Source organism: Cheilinus undulatus, linkage group 18, assembly GCF_018320785.1.
Source record: "Cheilinus undulatus linkage group 18, ASM1832078v1, whole genome shotgun sequence".
Lineage (NCBI taxonomy): Eukaryota > Metazoa > Chordata > Actinopteri > Labriformes > Labridae > Cheilinus > Cheilinus undulatus.
The window spans coordinates 20,546,005-20,566,514 of record NC_054882.1 but is presented as its reverse complement, the minus strand read 5'-3'; the positions used below and the strand labels follow the sequence as shown (position 1 = coordinate 20,566,514).

Genomic DNA, 20,510 nt, shown 5'->3' with positions numbered 1-20,510 from the left:
GACAGATGTACTTGACTCCAGACTAACTTCTCATGGGGCACACAAAGTTCTGTCTTGTAACATCACATCTTGTGTTGACATCACTCATGTATCCTTATGCTTTTTACTGTAGATAATAGTGCTCACTAATGTAGGAATATGTAAGGTTTAGCATTGTATTTTCCAGTAACATTTTACAGAAGATCTCAGGTGACAAGAGTTAATGCAAAGTAATGTGATGTATTACGTATTTCAGAAACTAACTATTCATTTGTACTGGATTACTTTTTGAGTAACTACCTCAACACTGTTGGTTGGAAGATAAAAGTCTCTAATCAACAACAGAACATTAAAATACTTGAATAGAAGGCAATAAGGACAAAAAACACATTCTTATGAAAAGCTTCATTTTATTCACATTTCTCTCAACTAAACATGAAAGTGTTGAATACAAACAGACATAATATGGATGCTTGATTGGAATGCATGAGACGAGAAGTCTTGCTTTCTAACTTTTCCATGGCAAAGGTTAAACCACAGTTACATAAACCTGCCAAGATAAACAGATTTTAAGAGAAAGCACCTGCAGCAACATTTTGCTTAGTAAATTTCTCCATTTCCACTTTAACAAGAGTAATACAAGACATTTAAATCATGTTTCAAATCAGTGCTAAATGTCCAAATAAGGGGAGGATATCTGTGAGTGCTCTGCTTTAGTAGCATGCACTGCAACATGTGACACTGTGCAGCCTGCTTTACACTTAAATAACCTACAGCATCATGTTGTATAAAAGGTTAAACTTTGCTTAACTTTACTCTGATAAAAACATGTTTTATATAACTCAATTGCTTTAATTTACTACAGCTAGCATTATGTTATCATTAGCTAGAACTGACCTTTCCTGTTCTATAGAAGCTCATTTAATAGTAAACAAATGCCTCGCTGACTCTAATAGTACAGTATCTAAAAAAAGGACCTACCCCTTGGATGTTTTACCCTGTCATTGATTTTATAAATCAATCATAGTCAACATAATTTGGCTTTTTTTGACGAGAAAATATTTTTAAAAACTCTTTAATGTCAAAGTGAAAACAGATTTCTACAAAGTAATGTCAACTAAAAATGTAATGTAAACAAAGTGGCTACATAAATATTTATTCCCTTGAAAGTGACAGACCTAATTCAACAGAGGTCCAGCCAAAGGGTGCTATTAATTTGAAATGGGGATCACCTGAGTGCAGTGAATGGGTCTCAAGTGATTGTAGTATAAAGACACCTTATCTGGAAGGTCTAGTCACTAGTTAATCAGTGTTCCTGGCTACCATTACACCATGAAGACAAAAGAACACTCCAAGAACCTCAGAGAAAATGTTAATGACAAGTATAAGTCAGAGTCCAGTTAAATCCATCATCAAGAAAAGGAAAGAATATGGCACATGTGCAAATCTACCTAGATCAGACTGTCCTCACAAACTGAGTGACCGTGCAAGAAGGAGACTAGTGAGAAAGACCACAAGACACCTATGACTACTCTGAAGGAGTTACAAACTTCAGCAGCTGAGATGGGAGAGACTCTGCATACAACTGATACCTGGGTTCTTGACCAGTCAAAGCTTTATGGGATAGTGACAAAGAGAAAGCCACTGTTGAAGAAAACTCAGTTTAAATCTGGACTAGAGTCTGCCAAAAGGCTGTGGGAGACTCCATGGTCAAGTGAAAGAAAGTCATTTGGCCTGATGAGGCAAAAACTGTGCTTTTTGGCCATCAGACAAGACACCAAACACTTCACACCACCGCTAACACACCATCTCTGCTATGAAGCATGGGGGTGGCAGCATCATGCTGTGGGAATGCTTCTCGCACTTGAAGGGGGTGAATATTAATACAATCACTTATTTTACATTACATATTTTTATGTAATTGACATTACTTTGGAGATATATGTTTTTAATTTGTCTCTAGATAGGTGTTATTTGCTTTTGTTTTCTTGCCAAAAAAGCCAAATTATACTGACCAAGATTGATTTATAAAATCAATAAAATAGTAAAACATCTAAGGGGCTGAATACTTTTTATAGGCACTGTTTCCCTCTGGATTTCCCTACTTTATGTATAGAGACATATGTGTTTTAATCATGAAGATTCAAACAGTTCTTCACTGTGACAAAACAAAAACACATTTTTGACAACTCTGTAAGTGATTGTACATCAGGTATTGTTGGCATTCAAAGCTAGAAAGGTATGTCTTTGCTATCCTTGAACACATTCAAAAGAATAATGAAAGAATTCAGCAGCTTCATAGCCAACTGTATGGTCTCTACATTGGCGAAATACTGATGGTTAGTTGGTCATTCTGCATGCTAACACTTGCTTTTGTCAGTTAGTAGCTAATCCATGGAAAACTCAGTTGTTTTACCTAGCAATGTAACCACATTTCCTTTAAGATTTTACCACTAAATAGGCTTTAGAGCTGATTATCAATCTGGTAAAAGGATAAATGTCATCAGATTACAAAAGTTTACACAATCAAGAGACACAGAAAGAACATTATGACTGAATTTGAGCTAAATGGGAAAGGGGAAATGGCTGCCATGTGAACTTTGAGGTCAAAGAGGGTGCAAGTATTATTATATGGATTTCTATTTATGTCAGCTATATAAACCTAGGATACAACTTTCACACGAGTGATAAAAAGCTCTGCTGCTGCATTCTCAAACTCCTTAGCGTCCATATCACCACCAGGGCCCCGTGTCTGGGCCCCAGCTATGGCCTGTGCTAGCTTGTATGGAGAGATCTTTGCACTGGCCTCTAAGTAACGTATTGCCTTTGCATTAGCCTCCAAAAAGGATGTTGTTTTAGTATTATCATTAGGAGAACTGTTTGTATCACAGCCTTGGGATGTCTCCAAGGCTTCCTTCAAGGTCCCCAGCACAGCCAGGCATAGGGCCCGAGATGCCGGTCTTTCATCGGGGCAGCACACTTCAGCATAAAGCTTTTGAGCCTGGCGGATGTAGTCTGAGAAAACAGCGCATGTGAGCACGCCATGACGGAAGATATCATAAGGGACGGCCTCGTGGTCCTGGCAGTGAAGGCGACGAAGGAGGGGGGCAGAGGTGGAGGCGGGGACGCCACCCTCGCTGCACAGACACTGCAGAGTCTGCGTGTAGAGGCCTCCTCTCACTCCTCCTCCTGCTCCAGTCGGGCTGTCATTGCAGGGGCCGTCAGGGCCTTCAGGGGCCTCTCCTGATTGTCGGAGAGGTCCAGTCAGGTTCAGAAGGTCATAGGCCACACGGACATTGTTACTAAAGGCAGATCTGGGACAAATAGAGAGCAGAACATTAACAGCAGGCACACTTAAACCATCAGCTTTACTATAAAGTTGACCACAACAGCTGCATGAGAGGTAAATCACAGGCAACATCCAATATTTATTGGAGGACGTGTTTTTGTAGAATCATTTTAAAAGAAAGGAAGGTTAAAGAAAATGTTTTCTTTTATGTGTTCTCTGATACAGCATTAATCGAAGACAAGATGTTTTCTTACTTCCAAATATGGTGAAGTACATCTTCAGTTTAGCCAATATCTGTATAAATATAAAATCCATTCTGGAAGTGGGGTCAGGCCGGCCCACAGAATTGTCTGGGCCCCTGAAAAACCCAATAAAGGCCTCCACAGTTATGATTTATTGAAGGTATTGATGTACATGTTGGATCAGAAGCATTGGGGCTACCGTCCTGTTTAACGGTTCCTTATTTTGGTGCTAAAAATGTGTGTTGAAATTATAAATTCGTGCCACTTTTTAACCTGTTATCCCCACTTTTCCCTTCATTTATGCCACTTTTTTACTTGAAACACATTTTGCCACTTTTTGCCCCTTTTGCCACTCTTTGACTGCTTTTCATTCTGACCAGTTAGCACCGTTTTGTCACTATCAACCCATACTTCATACTTTCAGACACCCTTTTCACATTTTTTTCACTCATTGTTGCTGCTTTTTTTGCATTGTAGAAACCAGTTTTTGCATCTTTTATGTAATTTGTGCCTCTTTTAACCCAATCTTCCCACATTTTGATCCATTTTCACTACTTTATCTGAATATTATTACAACATTTTTGTCACTTTGAACCAATTTTTGAACCTTACTGCCAATTTTAGTTCTTGCAAATTTTCCACCAATTTTTGCCCCTTTCTTTATTGTGTCAGCCCATTTTTGACACTTTCATCTTATTTGTGCCTCTTTAGACCCATATTTGTCACCCTTAAACTCCTTTCCATGATTTCATCTGGCCATTTCTGCAACATTTTTGCCAATTTTTGATGCCTTTTACTCATTTTGCCTCATTCACCCCATTTTTTTGCCGCTTTGATCTAATTTGTGCCTTTTTCATCCCATTTTGCCACTTTTTAACTAATTTTGACCACTTAATCTGGCAATTTTTTCAAGATCTTTGCCACTTTAAAAGCAGTTTTTTCATACTTTTTGCCCTTTGTGCCTCTTTGAACCCATTTGCCACTGTATAACCCTTTACACTACTTTATCTTGCCATTTTTGCAACCTCTAACTTGTTTAGACCCCTTTTTGTTAATATTTAATTATTTCGCCTTGAAGTTGTCTCAGTTCTGTCTACTTTTTTCCTTAGCATCTTTATGTTTGGGCACAGATTGGCTTAGCTATGGAGTCTGATTACTTTCCAAGTGGTTTTAGTCAATTTACCCATCCACATTGTTGACATTACCATAGAAGGTAATTCTGTTTTAAGAAAAGGGGCTGTAGAGGCTTTGATGTAATATTGCATGAATAAAGATTCTTGTTGCTTTAATAAGTGTTGCTATCCCAGTTAAATAGAAAAATAAGGTTATCACGGATTAGCTTTACAATGGACCAGGATTTTGCTGACGTCCTCATTAGCCCCTCATTTAGCTGGGCCCCAGAAGCCCCCCCCCCCCGCCTTGAGTGGAGTCAAGTCCGGTAACAGACAGAGTCATCAATCATTTATGTTTATATAGACTTTGTTGTATTTAAACCCAAGAAGGACATGGCCACTATTTCAAAAAATGATTCTAGTTGATCTCGTTTATTGGTTAAAATGTAAAATATAAGTAGGTTAGAATAAAGTGAGACTGTTTGAGGACGTAAGAAATGCAGAAACGGACTATCAGGTGCCGTCAAAATTATGCACAGCGGAATTGTAAACGAATGTCTCGGTTAGCTAGTTTGTAAGGTTTTTAGCCTCCTCTGTTGTAAATAGCATCTTATGGGATAGCTTCCTCAATAAAATAGCCCAGACCTTTGGGAGTGGTGCGCCAGCCGCAGGTGCCACAGAGCCCGGTTGAGATGCTGCTGCTCGTGCGCGCCTGCGCTCACCAGGCCGTTGTTCAGCTGATCCCCATCGCTGCATCCAGCTGTGCCGGTCTCTGACACGGATGCAAGGTTGCAGAAGTGGTCCGCAAGGAAACCGATGGGATCGTCCGATCTGGCTTCCACCATCTTCAGGATGGCCCCACGGAGCAGCTCTCCCACCCCTGCCTGCGTCAGAAACTCCCTGTCGCTGTCCGATTTGGCGGCTTTACCCTCGGGCATCCCCGGAGGAGTAGCCCCCGACCGGCGCTTCTCCTTGTCCGCCATTGCTGGTGACGTACCGTGTCGCAGCAACGGCAGCGGAAGTGATATGTGACCAGTCGGATGGCAGGAAACGGATCAGTTTGTATCGGTGATCAATACAGCGAAGACAACGTCTCAAAACTGATCGAAAATTGTCGATGGCAAAGATGCTAGAGAAATTCTCTCCTGAGCCTCACGACCATCTTAGGACCATGTCCTCTGCGGTCTGGTTGCTAGGGACGCTCTCTGATGAATGTGCGCAGGCACTCTGCAGCCCCACAAAGGTCTAATTACTGATGCATAGATGCGCAGAGTACAAGACACGCCCACTGCACACTTAATGACATGTCCCTTTGATTAAGCACCAGTCCTAAACAGTTGGCTCTCCCTACAAATCAGGCTTTCCATGTTGATACATTTCAGCCTGCAAGTGCAGTATTTTAACACACTCAAAAACCACAATACCAGAATACAGTGCATTCAGAAAGTATTCAGACCTGCATCAACACATTCATTTTAGCTCAGGTTTCTCCTATTTCTCTTGATCTTTGCTGAAATGTTTCTGGTCAAAGTGTGGACGAAAATCCTCTTAAACACTGTGGTGTTAACTTTAACAGGCCATTCATGTTTTCTATTTATGGAGAACCATCCAATGTAATAAAAGTGGGCCAAAATTCCTCCACAGTGATGTGAAAGACTCTTTGCTGGTTATAACAAACACTTGCTTGCAATTGTTGCTGCCAAGGATGGCACAGCCAGTTATCCATTACTTTTTCACATAGAGCCAGATAGGTTTTTGATATTTTTTCCTCTAATACATATGTAATCATCTTAAAAAGACATTTTGAATTAACTGGTATTAAACTTTGTTTGATGATCTGACACATTATCAATCCTTTTCCAGATGTCTACCATATCAATGTGGCCTGCATTGGGTTTAAATGAGGTCTGAAGACAAACAAAATAGTGCCTTTGTACTAATTTGGCATTCTTTAAATATCTATCAGTAACTGTATTATTGAATCATCACAAATAAGGTTGTTCTGTTGATGCATTTTACATATAGATATACATACATGCATATGCTGCAGTCACAGCTGTGTTCACATCAATGTCTTTAACTCATTCATGTAAATCATTTGCTCCCAACCTGGGGTCCAGGCACCCCTAGGTGGGGTGGCAAAGATTTCAGGAAGGGTGCAGGGCCCTGTCAACTCTGATGTTGTCAAAGTGAAACGAGCGTGTATTTTGATTTTTAATTTTTAATTTTTATATTTTAATCATGATGAGAAAACATGTATAACAGCTCGTTAGGGCCACCCTGGAAGATAAAAAAAAAATAAACAGAGCACCTATTAATTTTCAAGGACAGAAGTAAACACTGTTGAGAAAAAACCCCACTAAATTTCTGGGTTTTAAAAAGCCATACATTTTGACAATATAAACACAAAAACTTTAAGTTTTCAAAGTCATAAATATACAACATTATAAAGTCATACATTTTCAAGAAACCAAACTGAAAACAGCTGTTGTATATCTCCAGTTTAAGGAAATGTGTCATCTAAAGCCATTTGATAATGATATTGTGATGATTCTGGGCTTAAATTCGAAGTATTTCTTTATTGATCAGTCCCAGTGAAAAGTATCATTTATTACAATCTTAACTGTGGTACTAGTGCAAATGAACAGCCTTATCTGGTCTGATTTTCTACCATGCAATTTTTGATGTTATAATCTCAAAAGTTTTGGTTCACATATGTTTACTACATCTAAAGTTAAAGATTTTTTTTGTAGATTTATAACTTTTGAAACTTTATTTTTCTCCCAAAACTAGCTCTTTATTTTTATTATTATTTTTTTAGAATAGTCCTAATACACCATCGTAAGTTTTTTTTTTTTTTTTAAGATCAGAGTAGGGGGAATGCTAGGAAAAAAAAGTTGGGAACCAATGATGTAAATAAATACATTTTTGTACTTGGCTAAAAAATGGAGGATGAATTAAAAAGATGAACAAATAATGCCAAAAATAAGTTCAAACCAAACAAGTATTTTACTCTTATTGTTCATAAATATCCAGTGTAACTTTTCAACAAAACACTAAAAAAACTACATCTTTTGGCCTCAAAAAGGGCAGCAGTAGACAAAAAATACAGAAAACAGAAAAACATCATTGACCTATTTCGTTTATCACAGCTGCAACATCAGCACGTGTAGTATTAAAGGATTTGAAACTGGTTTAAAGAACAACATCGTAAAGTCATGTTTTAAATTTTTTTGAAAACATTTAAAATTACTTAAATAAAACTACAAGAAACAAGCAAAAATGTAAAAGGCAGTTTTCACTTTGAATATCAAACACATTGTTTGTTACAAGTACAAACATACATTTTAGCAAAATAGGCTGCCTTTCACTGTGTTGTGCAGAGTAGAGTCTTAAATAAATGAAGTAAATGGGCTCAATAATATGTTAGTGACTAACTGTATCACACCTGCCTTTGAATGGCAAAGACTTGCTAAATGTTTCTGATCTCATATACAACTTACATAAACCTATAAACTCTAAAATTATCATTTTTAAATGGCAGCTTGATCAATGAGGGCTTGTGGTCGTTCTACATGAGATATCAGGTTTATAATTGTATGGTTTTAGTTGAGCTGTCGTGCTGTATTTGCCGTCATATCGCATGTGCTGCATCATCTACATGTGCACGGATCCCGTTTGTTAGAGTTATGTGGTTTCCATTGGTAAGGGAAACTTTCTTCAAAGCAGCCATGTTGCCGTTGATGTGGTTGTCATGTGGAGACAGGAAGCCTCTCTGCAGCTTGTGCTCCAGCAGCATGTGGTTCTGAGGAGGAAGGCTGAGACATGCCCTGGGAAGAAAACAAGAGATCATCCTAAGTGAAACACAAGAAGCTCACACCAGTGATTAAACTAGAGTTACTCATTAAAACCTTCTGAGGTAATAAATCACAGTATCATCCGTACCTCAGGATGTTTTCTATGCAGGCCCTCTGGCGGAAGAAGGCGTTAACCACTGGGGTCCCTGATGGTACCAGGGGGGCTTTGCAGAGGAAGGACAGCAGTGCTAAGACGCTGTGGAAGGACTGGAAGTCGTCCTCTCCCTGAAGTTGGACAGTCACACGCTGACAGAGCTCTGTGAGGATCAACAGGTCCAGGATGATTGGGCTGGCCAGTAGGGAGTCCTGTTAAAAGCCAGGAATAGGAGGGAAGGGGATGGATCTAGCTTGTAGTAGTGTCATTATAAGTCATTTGACAGCAGCCAAAAACTCAGAAACTTTCAAATTTCAAGGTTTAAATATTATTTATAGTTTAGTTTTTAGAGCCAAATATACTGGACCAGTGGTTCTCAATTGGTTTGGTTTCAGGACTGTCTTCTGCCATCTTTATGTACTGAACAGCTGGAGGAGCATTTTGCAACTAATTAGGTTAACTGGCAACAGGTCAGTAACATGATTGGGAATAAAAGGAGCACTAGAAAAGGCAGAGTCTCTCAGAAGTAAAAACGGCCAGAGGTTCACCAATCTGCAAAAAACTGCGTCCAAAAATTGTGGAACAATTTCAGAAAAATATTTCTTTATTGTAAAATTGTGAAGACTTTTAATATCCCACCATCTACAGTACATGATATAATCAAAAGATTCTGAGAATCTAGAGAAATCTCTGGCCTAACTTCATTTAAAAAGGATTGAGGCAAAATGGAAAACTGTTCTGTGGTCACATGAATCAAAAATTGAAATTATTTTTGAAAACCATGGATGCCATGCCCTGCAGACTAAAGAGGTAAGGGGCCATCCAGCTGTTATCAGTGCACAGTTCAAAAGCCTGCATCTCTGTTGGTATGGGGTTGCATTAGTTCCTAACGTGGGCAGGTTACACATCTGGCATGGCACTATCAAAGCTGAAAAGAAGAGCGGATTATAGTCATATATGCTCCCATCCACACAACATCTCTCCAGGGAAGGCTTTGACCATTTCAACAAGACTATACTAAACCACATACGGCATCCATCATAATGGCATGGCTTCACAATAGAAGAATCAAGATGCTGAACTGGCCAGAACATGGCCCTGTCCCTGTTTTTTTGAGATGTGTTGTTGCCATCAAATCTAAAATGAGCAAATACTTTTTTATAATCTGATATGTTTTTGTTTTGTTGTTCTATTGTGAATAAAATATGGATTTATGAGTTTTGAAATTCATTGCATTCTGTTTTATTTACATTTTAAACAGCACCAACTTTTTTGGAATTGGGGTTGTACAATAAAAGTATGTCTGGAATATTCAAATGTTTTTTTTCTTCTCTTATTTAACTGCCTATATTAAGCTTTTGTGTGTGATTGTATTGCTGACTGCATCACTTAATTAAATAAAAATCTGAAAATTTTGACTTGCTCATGGCAGTACGTCTGTGTACCACTTGCCATTTTTTTTATTTTACCACTAGGGTGCGCCAAAGCTTAAAATAATCAGACATATGAGCTCCAGTTATATTTGAAAAAAAGTTCTGGAATCAAGCTCAACTGTGTAAACATAAACAGATTATGTTATTTTGGTTTTGAGGAAGGCTTTAGGTTACATGATGAGTCAGAGTCTCTTTAAATGAGCTTCATGCTTGTCTAGAAGGATTCCCGTTAAGCTCCAACACTCCTCAGTCCACAGTCACATACAGCAGTATAGCTTTTATGTGGGGAGCAGTCTTTTGGAAAGCATTTAATTCTAATTCCAGTTTAATAAGTTATTGGTTGTGGTTCCAGACACTGACCTCACATGTGTTGTGCAAAGCGATGGTATTGGTTCCTCCCATCATTATTTCAGAGGTGTATTCGTCCATGGCACGCTTGCTGTCTCCCACATAGGGGACGTACTTAATCACCACCTGAAAGAGCACACGGATTCAGTGAATTATTCTGATCTGTTGTTAGGAGAGCTCATTATCCCTCTGTGTGTTTGAGTCACTCACACAGTGGTCAGGTTTTTCTCCGGGCTTGTACAGTACAGGGTTCGACTGCACCATGTCATCCACCACATTGCTTTTGGAGATCTCTTTGGAGCGGAACTGCTGCGGGGCTGACAGATTCTTCCCGTCGTTGTTGCCTAGGTGATTGTAGCTGACAATGGAGGTCGGCTGTGAAAGGGGAGAGAAGCTTATTAAAATAAGAAAATACATGGTACAGTGAGTTTAAAGCTGTCATTGAATTCTCATATCTGGTACAAAAAATCTGAGTTAAATAAACATACTATGGGGCTGAGGACAGACGCTGTGTGCTGGTCTGTATGCTGAACAGAGTGTCAGCTTTTAAGTGATTTTAGGCTGTTTGGATTAAACTTCTGGAAGTTGTAAAATACATTCACATTGAGGATTTAAAGTGTAAAATAAAGCTGTGAAGTAACCCAGAGCTAAGTCCTATATCTAAAATACATATAAAAGTAAAAGGCATTTTTTAATTTCAGGGTTACAGAGTGAGCCAGAAAGATGACATTTTCTATGACAAGTTCATAAATTGATCTTCGGTGAGTTATGATTTAACGTGATGTAACAAAATACTGGAATACAGTTTAAAAGCCATACAAATTGTGACAATTTAACCTCCTGAGACCCTGCATGCACATATGAGGACATTACATTTTGGCCTTCCTACAACTAATAATTTCTGCTATTAGAGTCGGAAACAGGGATGAGAGAGCGGGAAAGAGACATTTTGGAAAGGAGCCACAGGCCGGACTTGGACTTGGGCCACCCGCATACATGGTGTGCTACCTAACCACTAGATCATCTGCACCCCCATTAGATTATTTTTTTTCAATTGTCTGGATAACCATTCAAGTTTTAGTAATTTGATTGAAAGCCTGGGGACATCTGCAAAAAAAAAAAAAAAGAATTCTCATGGAAATTTTAAGGATATTTAGATATTTTGGGGATTTTTTCAAGTATTTTCATTGAATTTTTTTGGGATATGTTTGTATCTTTTTGTGAGTTTCTTTGGGAATTTGCTTTAAACATTTATTGGGGCATTTTGATGGGATTTGGGGGAAATGTGTTTTGATGTTTGAAGAGTTTGGCAATTTGCTTTGAACATTTGTAGGTGTTTTCAAGGAAATATGTTTGTAAATATTTTAGGAATTTGATTGAGATTTTTTTGTGCAGGGGAATGTCCTTCAAAATTTTCAAAAATTTTGATGGAAATTTCACAGAATTTGTTTGGATGTTTGGGGAGTTTTTGGCCATTCTCATGTAATTTTGAGGAGTGTATTTGTACAATTTAGGGGATTTGTGAAGACATTTTAGGGGGAAATTGCCTGAAAAGTATCAGGAATGCACATGAAAATGTGGGGGATTTTTGAAATTGGAATGGTTAGGCTTTATGTTAAATTTTCACAGAAACATTAAGGAAATATTTGAAGAAATTTGGGGGTATTCTGCATGGGATACTTAAAAATATGTTTAAGAAATTTCCCAGATATTTTAGGATATTTCTTTGAATTTATCAGGCATATGTGTGGATTTTGGAAAGGAAAATTTCCATAAAATTTGGAACTTGTGGTGAATTCTGTTCATGTGTAGCCTTAACAAGTCCTCTTGGTCCATCATCACAATGACTCCCCAAATTCAGTGCTTATATCACCTCAAATATTCCCAACAGTTTTCAGTCAGAGAAATTCAGAGCCATGTAGAGATGCACTGTTCATCTGAAACCACCTCCTCTTCTTCTTCTTTTCCTTGTTTTGAAATCAGGACTATTCAACAAAAACTGCAGTCACTAGGGTGTATTTACACTTTTGCGGATGAATTTCTCATAACAAGGGAGAAAAGCTGTTGAAATTTGTCTTCTTGGTTCGTGCTGCAAGCTACTCACAAAGCATCCTATCATTACATCCCCAATGGTGCAAGCTAGAATAAAAACACTACGTAAAATGATGGCTCCTCTCTTACCTTAATACCTGCGCTGACCAGAAAGTCCACCAGCACAGACTTGATTTTTGTTTGCCCAGATTTGAAGTCATCTCCTCCGATGAACACACCTTTCTGCACAGCCAGCTCCACCGCCCCCGGTACAAAAGTGTTCTGTGGGGAGCCGTTGATGTAGGCACAGCCCTCAAGGATACTGGCCACAGCAAACAGAGTGGAGGGGGACACCTCTGCTCCAGCCTGATGGGTGAAATGATGACTTTCATTATATTACACAGAGAAAGGAAGGCTTCACAATACTACATATGCCCTGAGACTCTCTTCACATCATCTCTGTTCCACGACTCTATTGTCTGCTCTGGTTTTTAAAATAAGATATTTGCTGAAGACCACAATCCTGTGAAATAGACTATTTAAGCTGACAAGTACAAGCATGCTGAAGGCAGGAGATAAAATAAAAAATTACCCATGAGGAGCAAATCACAATTTTCTTCCCCTGATCTGATATAAAAAGGGAATGTTTCAAACTCATTACGGAATTTCATCTACAAATCCACTGTGAAGTGTTAGGAGAGCTAATCTTTTCATCCTCTCAGCTTTATTAATCACTAAATGTGATGGAGGATTACTGTTTGGTCCTCTGAATCAAGAGGAAATTAAAGTTTATCGACTATCGACCGCCACCACAATTACTGTCATTTTTGAGGACTGACAAAGCCTTTTATGCTGAATCTTGTTATAATTGTCTAAAAAAAGAGACTTTGAATTCTACTCTCACCTGGATTGCAGCTAGTAGGTTCTTGGCACTGTCGTTGACCCCGGGTATGATGTCACAGAAGCGCTCAGTATTAGCCGTCCACAGAACGATGACTTTGTCCACACTGCTGGACTGATGGAAGGCTCTTATGTCTGCTCTGATCTGCTCCACCTGAAAGACAGTTTCCTGTTAGAGTCACTTAGAAATCACAAACTATTTGGCTTTTGGCATAAGTCAAAATGGAATTGGAAAGAACTAGTATTAAAAAATATTAAATAAGAAAGCATAAACTGAGGATGTAATCAAACTTCCAGTCCCATATGGACAATTTAAATCAATTTAACAAAATCATAAAATGCATAACAATTCTTAACCAGCAGAGGACAGTCTCTGCTTTCCAAGACAGTCTGGCTGCAGACTGCAGATCTCAAACGCCCACTCTTGCAGACCACTACTCAGAGGTGCCACCTCTGTCAGAGGAAGTGACATAATTTGCCGGTTCAACGTTCTAAATTCGGTTTAAGTCATAAACAAAGCCTGAGAGTTACATTAATGAAATAAACACAATGCAAACACTACAGACTAAGCAACATTTCATAAATAAAAAAGAAAAAAGTTCAGAGGTTTAATCCAGGATTAAGTTTATATAGGCCTGTTTTAGAAGTGGTTACACTAACAATGTAACTAATGTAGTCTGGCTTTAGCTTTGTTAGCTTTAGCTAAAGGTAACACGGCTACACTTGCTACGTAAGCCAATGTATCTATGCTAGCTTTAGCTAATGCTAACACAGCTAAAGGAAGGCTACATTTGCTTAACTATTTCCAAAACAGATCTAGGTTGAGCAAATGTAGTAAGCATACGCATAAATACACACTAAAACCTTTTTAAATAAAATCAAATGATCCCTCTGTTTAGGATTTGTGTAAGGGTTATGATTCTAAAAGTTAAGTCAAAAGCCTGACTAGCAAAATCTGATTACAAAATATTTGCACTCTAAAGCAGCTAACAAGGCTAAGGCTAAAGCTAACTAAGCTACATTAGCTACATATTCTAATGTAGGCAATGCTGTTATGTAGCTAATGTACCGATGTAGTTAACACTGTTACATTAGTATTGACCAAGTCAGCTAAGGCCATCATTATCTAGCTACGTTAGTTACACTAGCTAACGTAGCTAAAGCGAGCCACTGTTCACATAACTACTTCTATAACAGGTCTGTAATGTTTGCAATGTAGTTATTTCATTAATGTGACTGACAGACTTTGTTTATGGGTAATGTTGAGTTAAAAAAACGACAACCTGGAAATACATTGTACTAGTAAATTATGGCACTTCTGTCCTGACAGAGGTTGTGTCTCACAGCAGTGGTCTGCAAAAGGGGGCTACTAAAAGCTGCGGTCTGCCAGGCCCCTCTCCTTTTGGCTTTTCTTGTTCAATACCAGTAGCTGAAGCCATAGCACATATCAGTCACTTTTCATCAAGAAAAATGGGCACTGTTTTATAAGTCTTAAATGTATATATTAATCTCATATCTTTAAGAAAATTGCAAAACTGTAAAAAAGTGATAAAATTGTGCCATAAAACCGGTATTTCAATACATATTGTATGGTGTATAAGTGCATTTTTACATTTCTAAAATAAATTTGGAATGCAAAGCCTCAGCCCTAATAAATCACCACCAAATATTACCTGCTCTGCCATTGTTCCAGTAAGGACATTGTCTGCACGACTCTCTTGGTTTGCAGCAATGAATTCTGGGATATAGATGGACGCTCTGGGTTTCATGCAGCTCATGTGTGGTCGCAGCTGCTCCTGTAGAGACCAGTCAAGCACCTGAGCTCTCTCCATGGCACTGCCAAGATCCAGGGATGAGATATCCCAACCTAAAAACACAAACATACTTTGAATAAAAAAAAAAAAAAGGTGCTGCATTGCTTAGATATCTGTCATTTTTAGACCACCACTGTACATGAGTCATCTCTTTTCCCTTACAATAGACTGGAGCAGACTTATAAATAGCTTTCTCCTTATGAAGAAACAGAGCAGACTCTGACCATCTTTGCCTTATAGAGGGGGCCTTCTGGAGGTGTAAGGGGTCAGATTACCCTGCTGTTACCTAACTTCCCCTCTTTCTTACACTTGTTCATTTCTGTGCCGTAGGTCAGACCATGAAGAGACTTATCTGTAACTGTTCGTACCATCAAAGACGATATCATCAGGGTGCACCATGGGTAGGAGGTCACGGAAGGGCACGTTGACATCACCTTCAAGCCCTGATCCCAGGCACACTGTAGACGCCTGCAGGAAGGAGCCGAAGTAGTTTGCTTTCTAAAAAAAGGTGGAAGAAAAAAGGAAGAGAACATTTTTAAAGATTTTTAAAAGTGTATTACAGGAATATTAAATCCTAGAAATTGAGAAAAATGGAAAAGGCTGGATAGAGGTTAAATGGGTGTCCATATAAGGGAATTTTTCCAAGACTTAATTCATTTAAGCCCTTAACACTCCACTGAACATGTCAGCATAACCAGCTTATAATGAGTCTCTAGCACTGTATCATGGGACATACAGTAGGCTATGTTCATAAAATAGGACAAAAAGTCCATGAGCTCCCGCTTGGCAGCTTCATTCTATTATAGCCTTGCTATATTAAGAGTTCATTTACCATCTGGACCTTTTAGCACTTTCAAAAAGAATTATAGTGGTGCTCGCAGCTTTACTAAATGAATGTATTATAAAAGGGATTACAAGGGATAATTTTCTGCTTTTGGATACCTCAAGGCAGCCAGTGGTCTGCATTCATTTGTATGTAAATCAACTTGGAGGTTAATGTACATGATAAACATCACCCAAGTTACATAATCAATTTTTATCCTCAAAGGGAAGTAATTTTAACCTCATCAAATGAGAAAAATATGAAGGGTTTGTGAGCGGTTCTTCCACCTTGAACTGAAATGATTGTATAAGAAAAGGGAGCATTTAAGTCCTCAGATTACCTTCACCCCTGTCTTAGTTCTCCAGGTGAGGCCCAGCTTATTGGCCAGTACAGCTGCTGTGACAGTGGTCCCATTGTTGCCTCCCCAGCCCACCAGCATCACACCCAGCCGAGGCACGCACTTCTCTGTGCGAAAAGTCATCTCGACATTTTGGGGTGTCACCTGTATCCAACATGAAGCAAAATTAAATGGAAACTGTTGGTGACACTTTAAAACACACGTTTGCACATATAAGACCTGCCAACAATCCCATTTTTCCTGAGTTTCTCCCATATTTTTGGGTCATTTCCCACCAACCTTTCTTTTTTCTGTTTGTCTGAGGATACAAAAGTTGCCAGATCATGTATGAATAATGTAGTTTACTACAAAAAAATTCAACCCCTCTGTTCCTGTGACCTGGCAACCCACAACCTGATCCAAGTAGTGAGCTGAACTCTGCAGGAGAAGACAGAGATGAGAGCAATGAGCGAGGTAGCCGAAAAAGAGAGGAGAAAGCAGCGCTCTGTTGTTGTTTTTCATCTGCAGAATTTCTTTTGGAGATTGGAAATTTCACAGATGACCAAAACGGAAATTACGGAGCCTTCAGAAAGTATTCAGACCCCCTTCACTTTTTTTCATTTGTGTTATGTTGCAGCCTGATGCGACTGTTGAAAATTTCATTTTTATTCTTAATATTCTAGCCTCAATACCCCATAATGAAAAAGTGAAAAGAAGAATTTTAGAAATTTTGCAAATTACATAAAAATCTAAAACTTAAATATCAAATTCACATAAGTATTTAAACCCTTGGCAAAATCACTTGAAATTTCACTTTGGTGCTTCCCATGTATCTGGATCCCACTTGGCTTTTACATGGAGTGTTTTAGCAAACTCCAAGCAAGCTTTCATGTGTTTTGCACAAGGAGAGGCTTCCATCTAGCCTTTCTGCCATAAGCCCAGATAGACAGAGGGCTGCAGTGATGGTTTGCTTTCTGGAACTTTCTCCCACCTCCACACAGGATCTATGGAGCTCAGCGGCCATTGGGTTCTTGATATAGTGTTTTGTTTTTTTTTTTTGTTTTTTTTAGTAAATAAAGACTCAATGTAAAAAAGGACAACAGAAGATGACCAGGGCACTCTAAATGACTGTATTTTTATGTCATATAGACCTATCCTGTTGCTCAAGACAGCAGCACATTTAACAAAAACACAGACATAAAACAATGCTATGAATTGCAAATCTCACAAACCCATATGTAATTCACAAAACATGACATATCATATATTGAAACTGAGATATTTTACCATTTGATGAAAGTTTAAATTTGATGACAGCAACACATCTCATAAAAGTCAGGACAGGGCCATTTTGAACATTGTGTAACACCCCCCCTACTGTAAACAGCTGTGCAGTGAGGAGACCAGTCATTTTTATGATTCTCCATATCTTTTCTGTTGGTGAAAGTTCTGGACTGAAGGTAGGCCAGTTCAGCATCTGGACTCTCTGACTGTGAAGCCATGCTGTTGTGATGGATGTGGTATGTGGTTTAGCATTGTCTTAGTGAAATAGTCAAGGCCCAGAAAGAGATGTTGTCTGGATGAAGAAGCATAGATACTAGGGTTTAAAAAGACTTCTTTAGAAGTTGAAGTATCAACTCAAGATTTTTACTCAAGTAAAAGTGTAAAAGTACTGGTTTCAAAACTACTTAAAGTATAAAAGTAAAAGTGATGTAAGGGGGGAAAAATGCAATTAAGAACAAAAGCTTAGGCCGCGCCACAGTGGCCTATAGTGCACTACCCCACCTTCCCAAAAAAATATTTTCTAAAGGCCATAATGACTATAATGTTATATTAAAATGTTAATGTTGAAAAATTTGGGATGCACCTGTTTCAGCCACATATATGCCCATTAAAAATGAACACATTTCAGTATAATGCAAATACATTCAAGAGCCATATATGTGTACTACCAACTTCCTCGCTGGTGCTTGGTTGGGACAATTTGCTCGAGTTTTCTAGAGTCTCTGCCACAGACATCTATGTACTTCTTGATAACCTCTCTTAATAAAGTGCTTCTCCCCCAAATCCCTCAGTCTGAGAGGGCGACCAGCCCTTTGGATGAGTCTGCATAGGCTACTGTGCTCTTGTGAACACTCGAAGCAGCAGAATATTTTTGTAGCCATCCCCAGATCTTGGTCTTGCAACAATCCTGTCTCTGAGCTCTGCAGGCAGTTCCTTTGACCTTATGGCTTGATTTTAGCTCTGATATGCATTGTCAACTGTGTGGCCTTATAGAGAAGTGTGTGCCTTCCCAAATAAAGTCCAAACGATTTGATTTATCACAGGTAGACTCTAGTCAAGGTGTGAAAACATCTTAGCAAAGATCCAGAGAAATGGGAAGCAGAAAAGTTCAATCTGAATGTTTTGCAAAGGGTCTGAATACTGTCAATGTGATATTTTGTTGTAGAAAGAGTGAACAACACAGATTTGCAAAAAAATTACACGTATGTACTCATGTGTTGAATTTTAGGAGAAGAAAATGTGTTAAAACCGGGATAATCAAACATATAGTAAAAAAAACGTCTCTGTCGTTTTTGCATAAGCATTGTTAGACTGTGAAAGATGACTAGGATGTTAAATTCATGTGGGAGGGGAAACCAGACATTTAGGCTGCTATTTAAATGAAATAGGCCGAATTCAGTTTTTTTCCTTCACACAAAGAACCACAAGTAAGTGTACAGAAACACACCTCAGCATTGGAAATAAAAAGTTAAACCTCTAAATTTTCAGAAATCAAAAAGAAATGCAATTTCTCCACCAAATCTCTCGTATTTTGAAACCTAGAGGCTGGCAGGTATGGCACACAGAGATGTACTTACTGTGACGTTGTCCCCCTCTCTGTGCACTGATGTGGTCTGATAGGAATACTGAGACACAATGTGTGTATCTGTGTACTTCACATTAGGGCTGTTGATATGAATGTTCACGGACATGGCTGCAGATGCTGCAAAGACAGAAACAGAGAACTTCAGTGACTGTGTGGAAATGGCATCATGGGTAAGGCTGCGTTTCCTCTACACGTCACTGGTTACTCAAGCTTCAAGCATGCTATTAATAAAACGGAAAACATAAGTTATCTTCGCTATTTCCTTCCTCCCTTCATGGCCAAGCCTAACTGTAAATATATTATACACATCCCCGGTCATAGTAGCTTTTGCTATTTCGGGAAGAGATACGCTAAATGAATAAAATACTCGCTTATGTAACGTAAACCTAAACCATGAAACCCTCTTACCTTTCCCACTTGACGAATAAGGATGTGATAGAATGAAGCCACGTAGATCCTTTTCGAAATATCTTCGCCTTTTCAAATGAAAGTTTCGAGAGCCTTTAAGCTTAACCTGCCGGTTAGTATCAGCCTCTTGCGCCGCCAACGCTGGCCAATCAGAGCGCTCCGTGTGTGTCACGTAGCCCTCGAAGATGTGAGGGCTTGGCAAATCGCGTGGCAACAGCAGCGAATAGCTGAGGCTGGAGTCCTGTCAGCTTTCCGATGGGCGGGATGTCTAATTCAGCACTGTGCAGCTTTATTCTCAATTTAAACCAGAATAGGGAGACGTCTGGCTGTTTTTAAATGTCAGTGATGACGAAGCCAGTCTGAAAGGCGTCCCTGAATCAGACAATGAATTATGGGAATGTTAACAACCTAGTAGACAAGCTAGATCAGATCAGCCTTTCCCAAACTTCAGTAATCTATTCCAAGGCCAGATTTCAACCTGAAAATCTTCTGAGGGCCCACTAAAACCCTGATACAACCACAACTAGACTCAAAGTATTCCCCTCTTTATTTTAACTGTAAATTCATTGCCAATGTAGTTTTCAGTGACATTAACACCACCACTGTGACACATCAGGCCCCATGATGAATCCTTTGCATCTTACATGCCTAAAACTTATGCACATTACTGTACCTCCATGGCCCACCAGGTGTCTGTAGTCCAATTGCAGGGATGGTTTTTATGATTTGAAGGATCAACATGAGACACTTTTTCGTTTGGCTAAAATCAATCATAGCAAGTGGACTAAATAATCTGAAGCAAAGAACTACAGGACATGCCCAAATCTAAAATAGCCTAGGTCAAGCTGGAATAAAATAATTTTAGAAGAGACTTCAAATTTGATGTACACCTGTATCACTGGGTGTCGACCCCCCTTTGTGCAGAAAACCCAAGGCAAATTTTGCCTGATGGTAAAACCACATGTAGATATATT

At 38.9% G+C, this 20,510-nt stretch overlaps 2 protein-coding genes across 2 annotated transcripts; both read right to left on the bottom strand.

Moving 5' to 3' along the window:
- Positions 1-2,045: 2,045 nt before the first annotated feature.
- Positions 2,046-5,674, bottom strand: tpgs1 (tubulin polyglutamylase complex subunit 1). The gene is made up of 2 exons (XM_041813247.1): positions 5,268-5,674; positions 2,046-3,293 (listed from the first exon to the last, which is right to left on the bottom strand). Exons 1-2 carry the CDS (start codon positions 5,603-5,605, stop codon positions 2,642-2,644), a joined length of 990 nt encoding a protein of 329 aa, XP_041669181.1. The 5' UTR covers positions 5,606-5,674; the 3' UTR covers positions 2,046-2,641.
- A 1,859-nt stretch (positions 5,675-7,533) lies between these two features.
- LOC121525918 (inositol-3-phosphate synthase 1-A-like) lies at positions 7,534-19,672 on the bottom strand. Its single transcript, XM_041812136.1, has 11 exons — positions 19,537-19,672; positions 19,121-19,245; positions 16,263-16,424; positions 15,468-15,597; positions 14,959-15,152; positions 13,290-13,439; positions 12,536-12,751; positions 10,565-10,729; positions 10,367-10,480; positions 8,568-8,785; positions 7,534-8,452 (listed from the first exon to the last, which is right to left on the bottom strand). The coding sequence occupies exons 2-11, from the start codon at positions 19,232-19,234 to the stop codon at positions 8,257-8,259; spliced, it is 1,659 nt and encodes a 552-aa protein (XP_041668070.1). The 5' UTR covers positions 19,235-19,245; positions 19,537-19,672; the 3' UTR covers positions 7,534-8,256.
- Between the last annotated feature and the right edge of the window lie 838 nt (positions 19,673-20,510).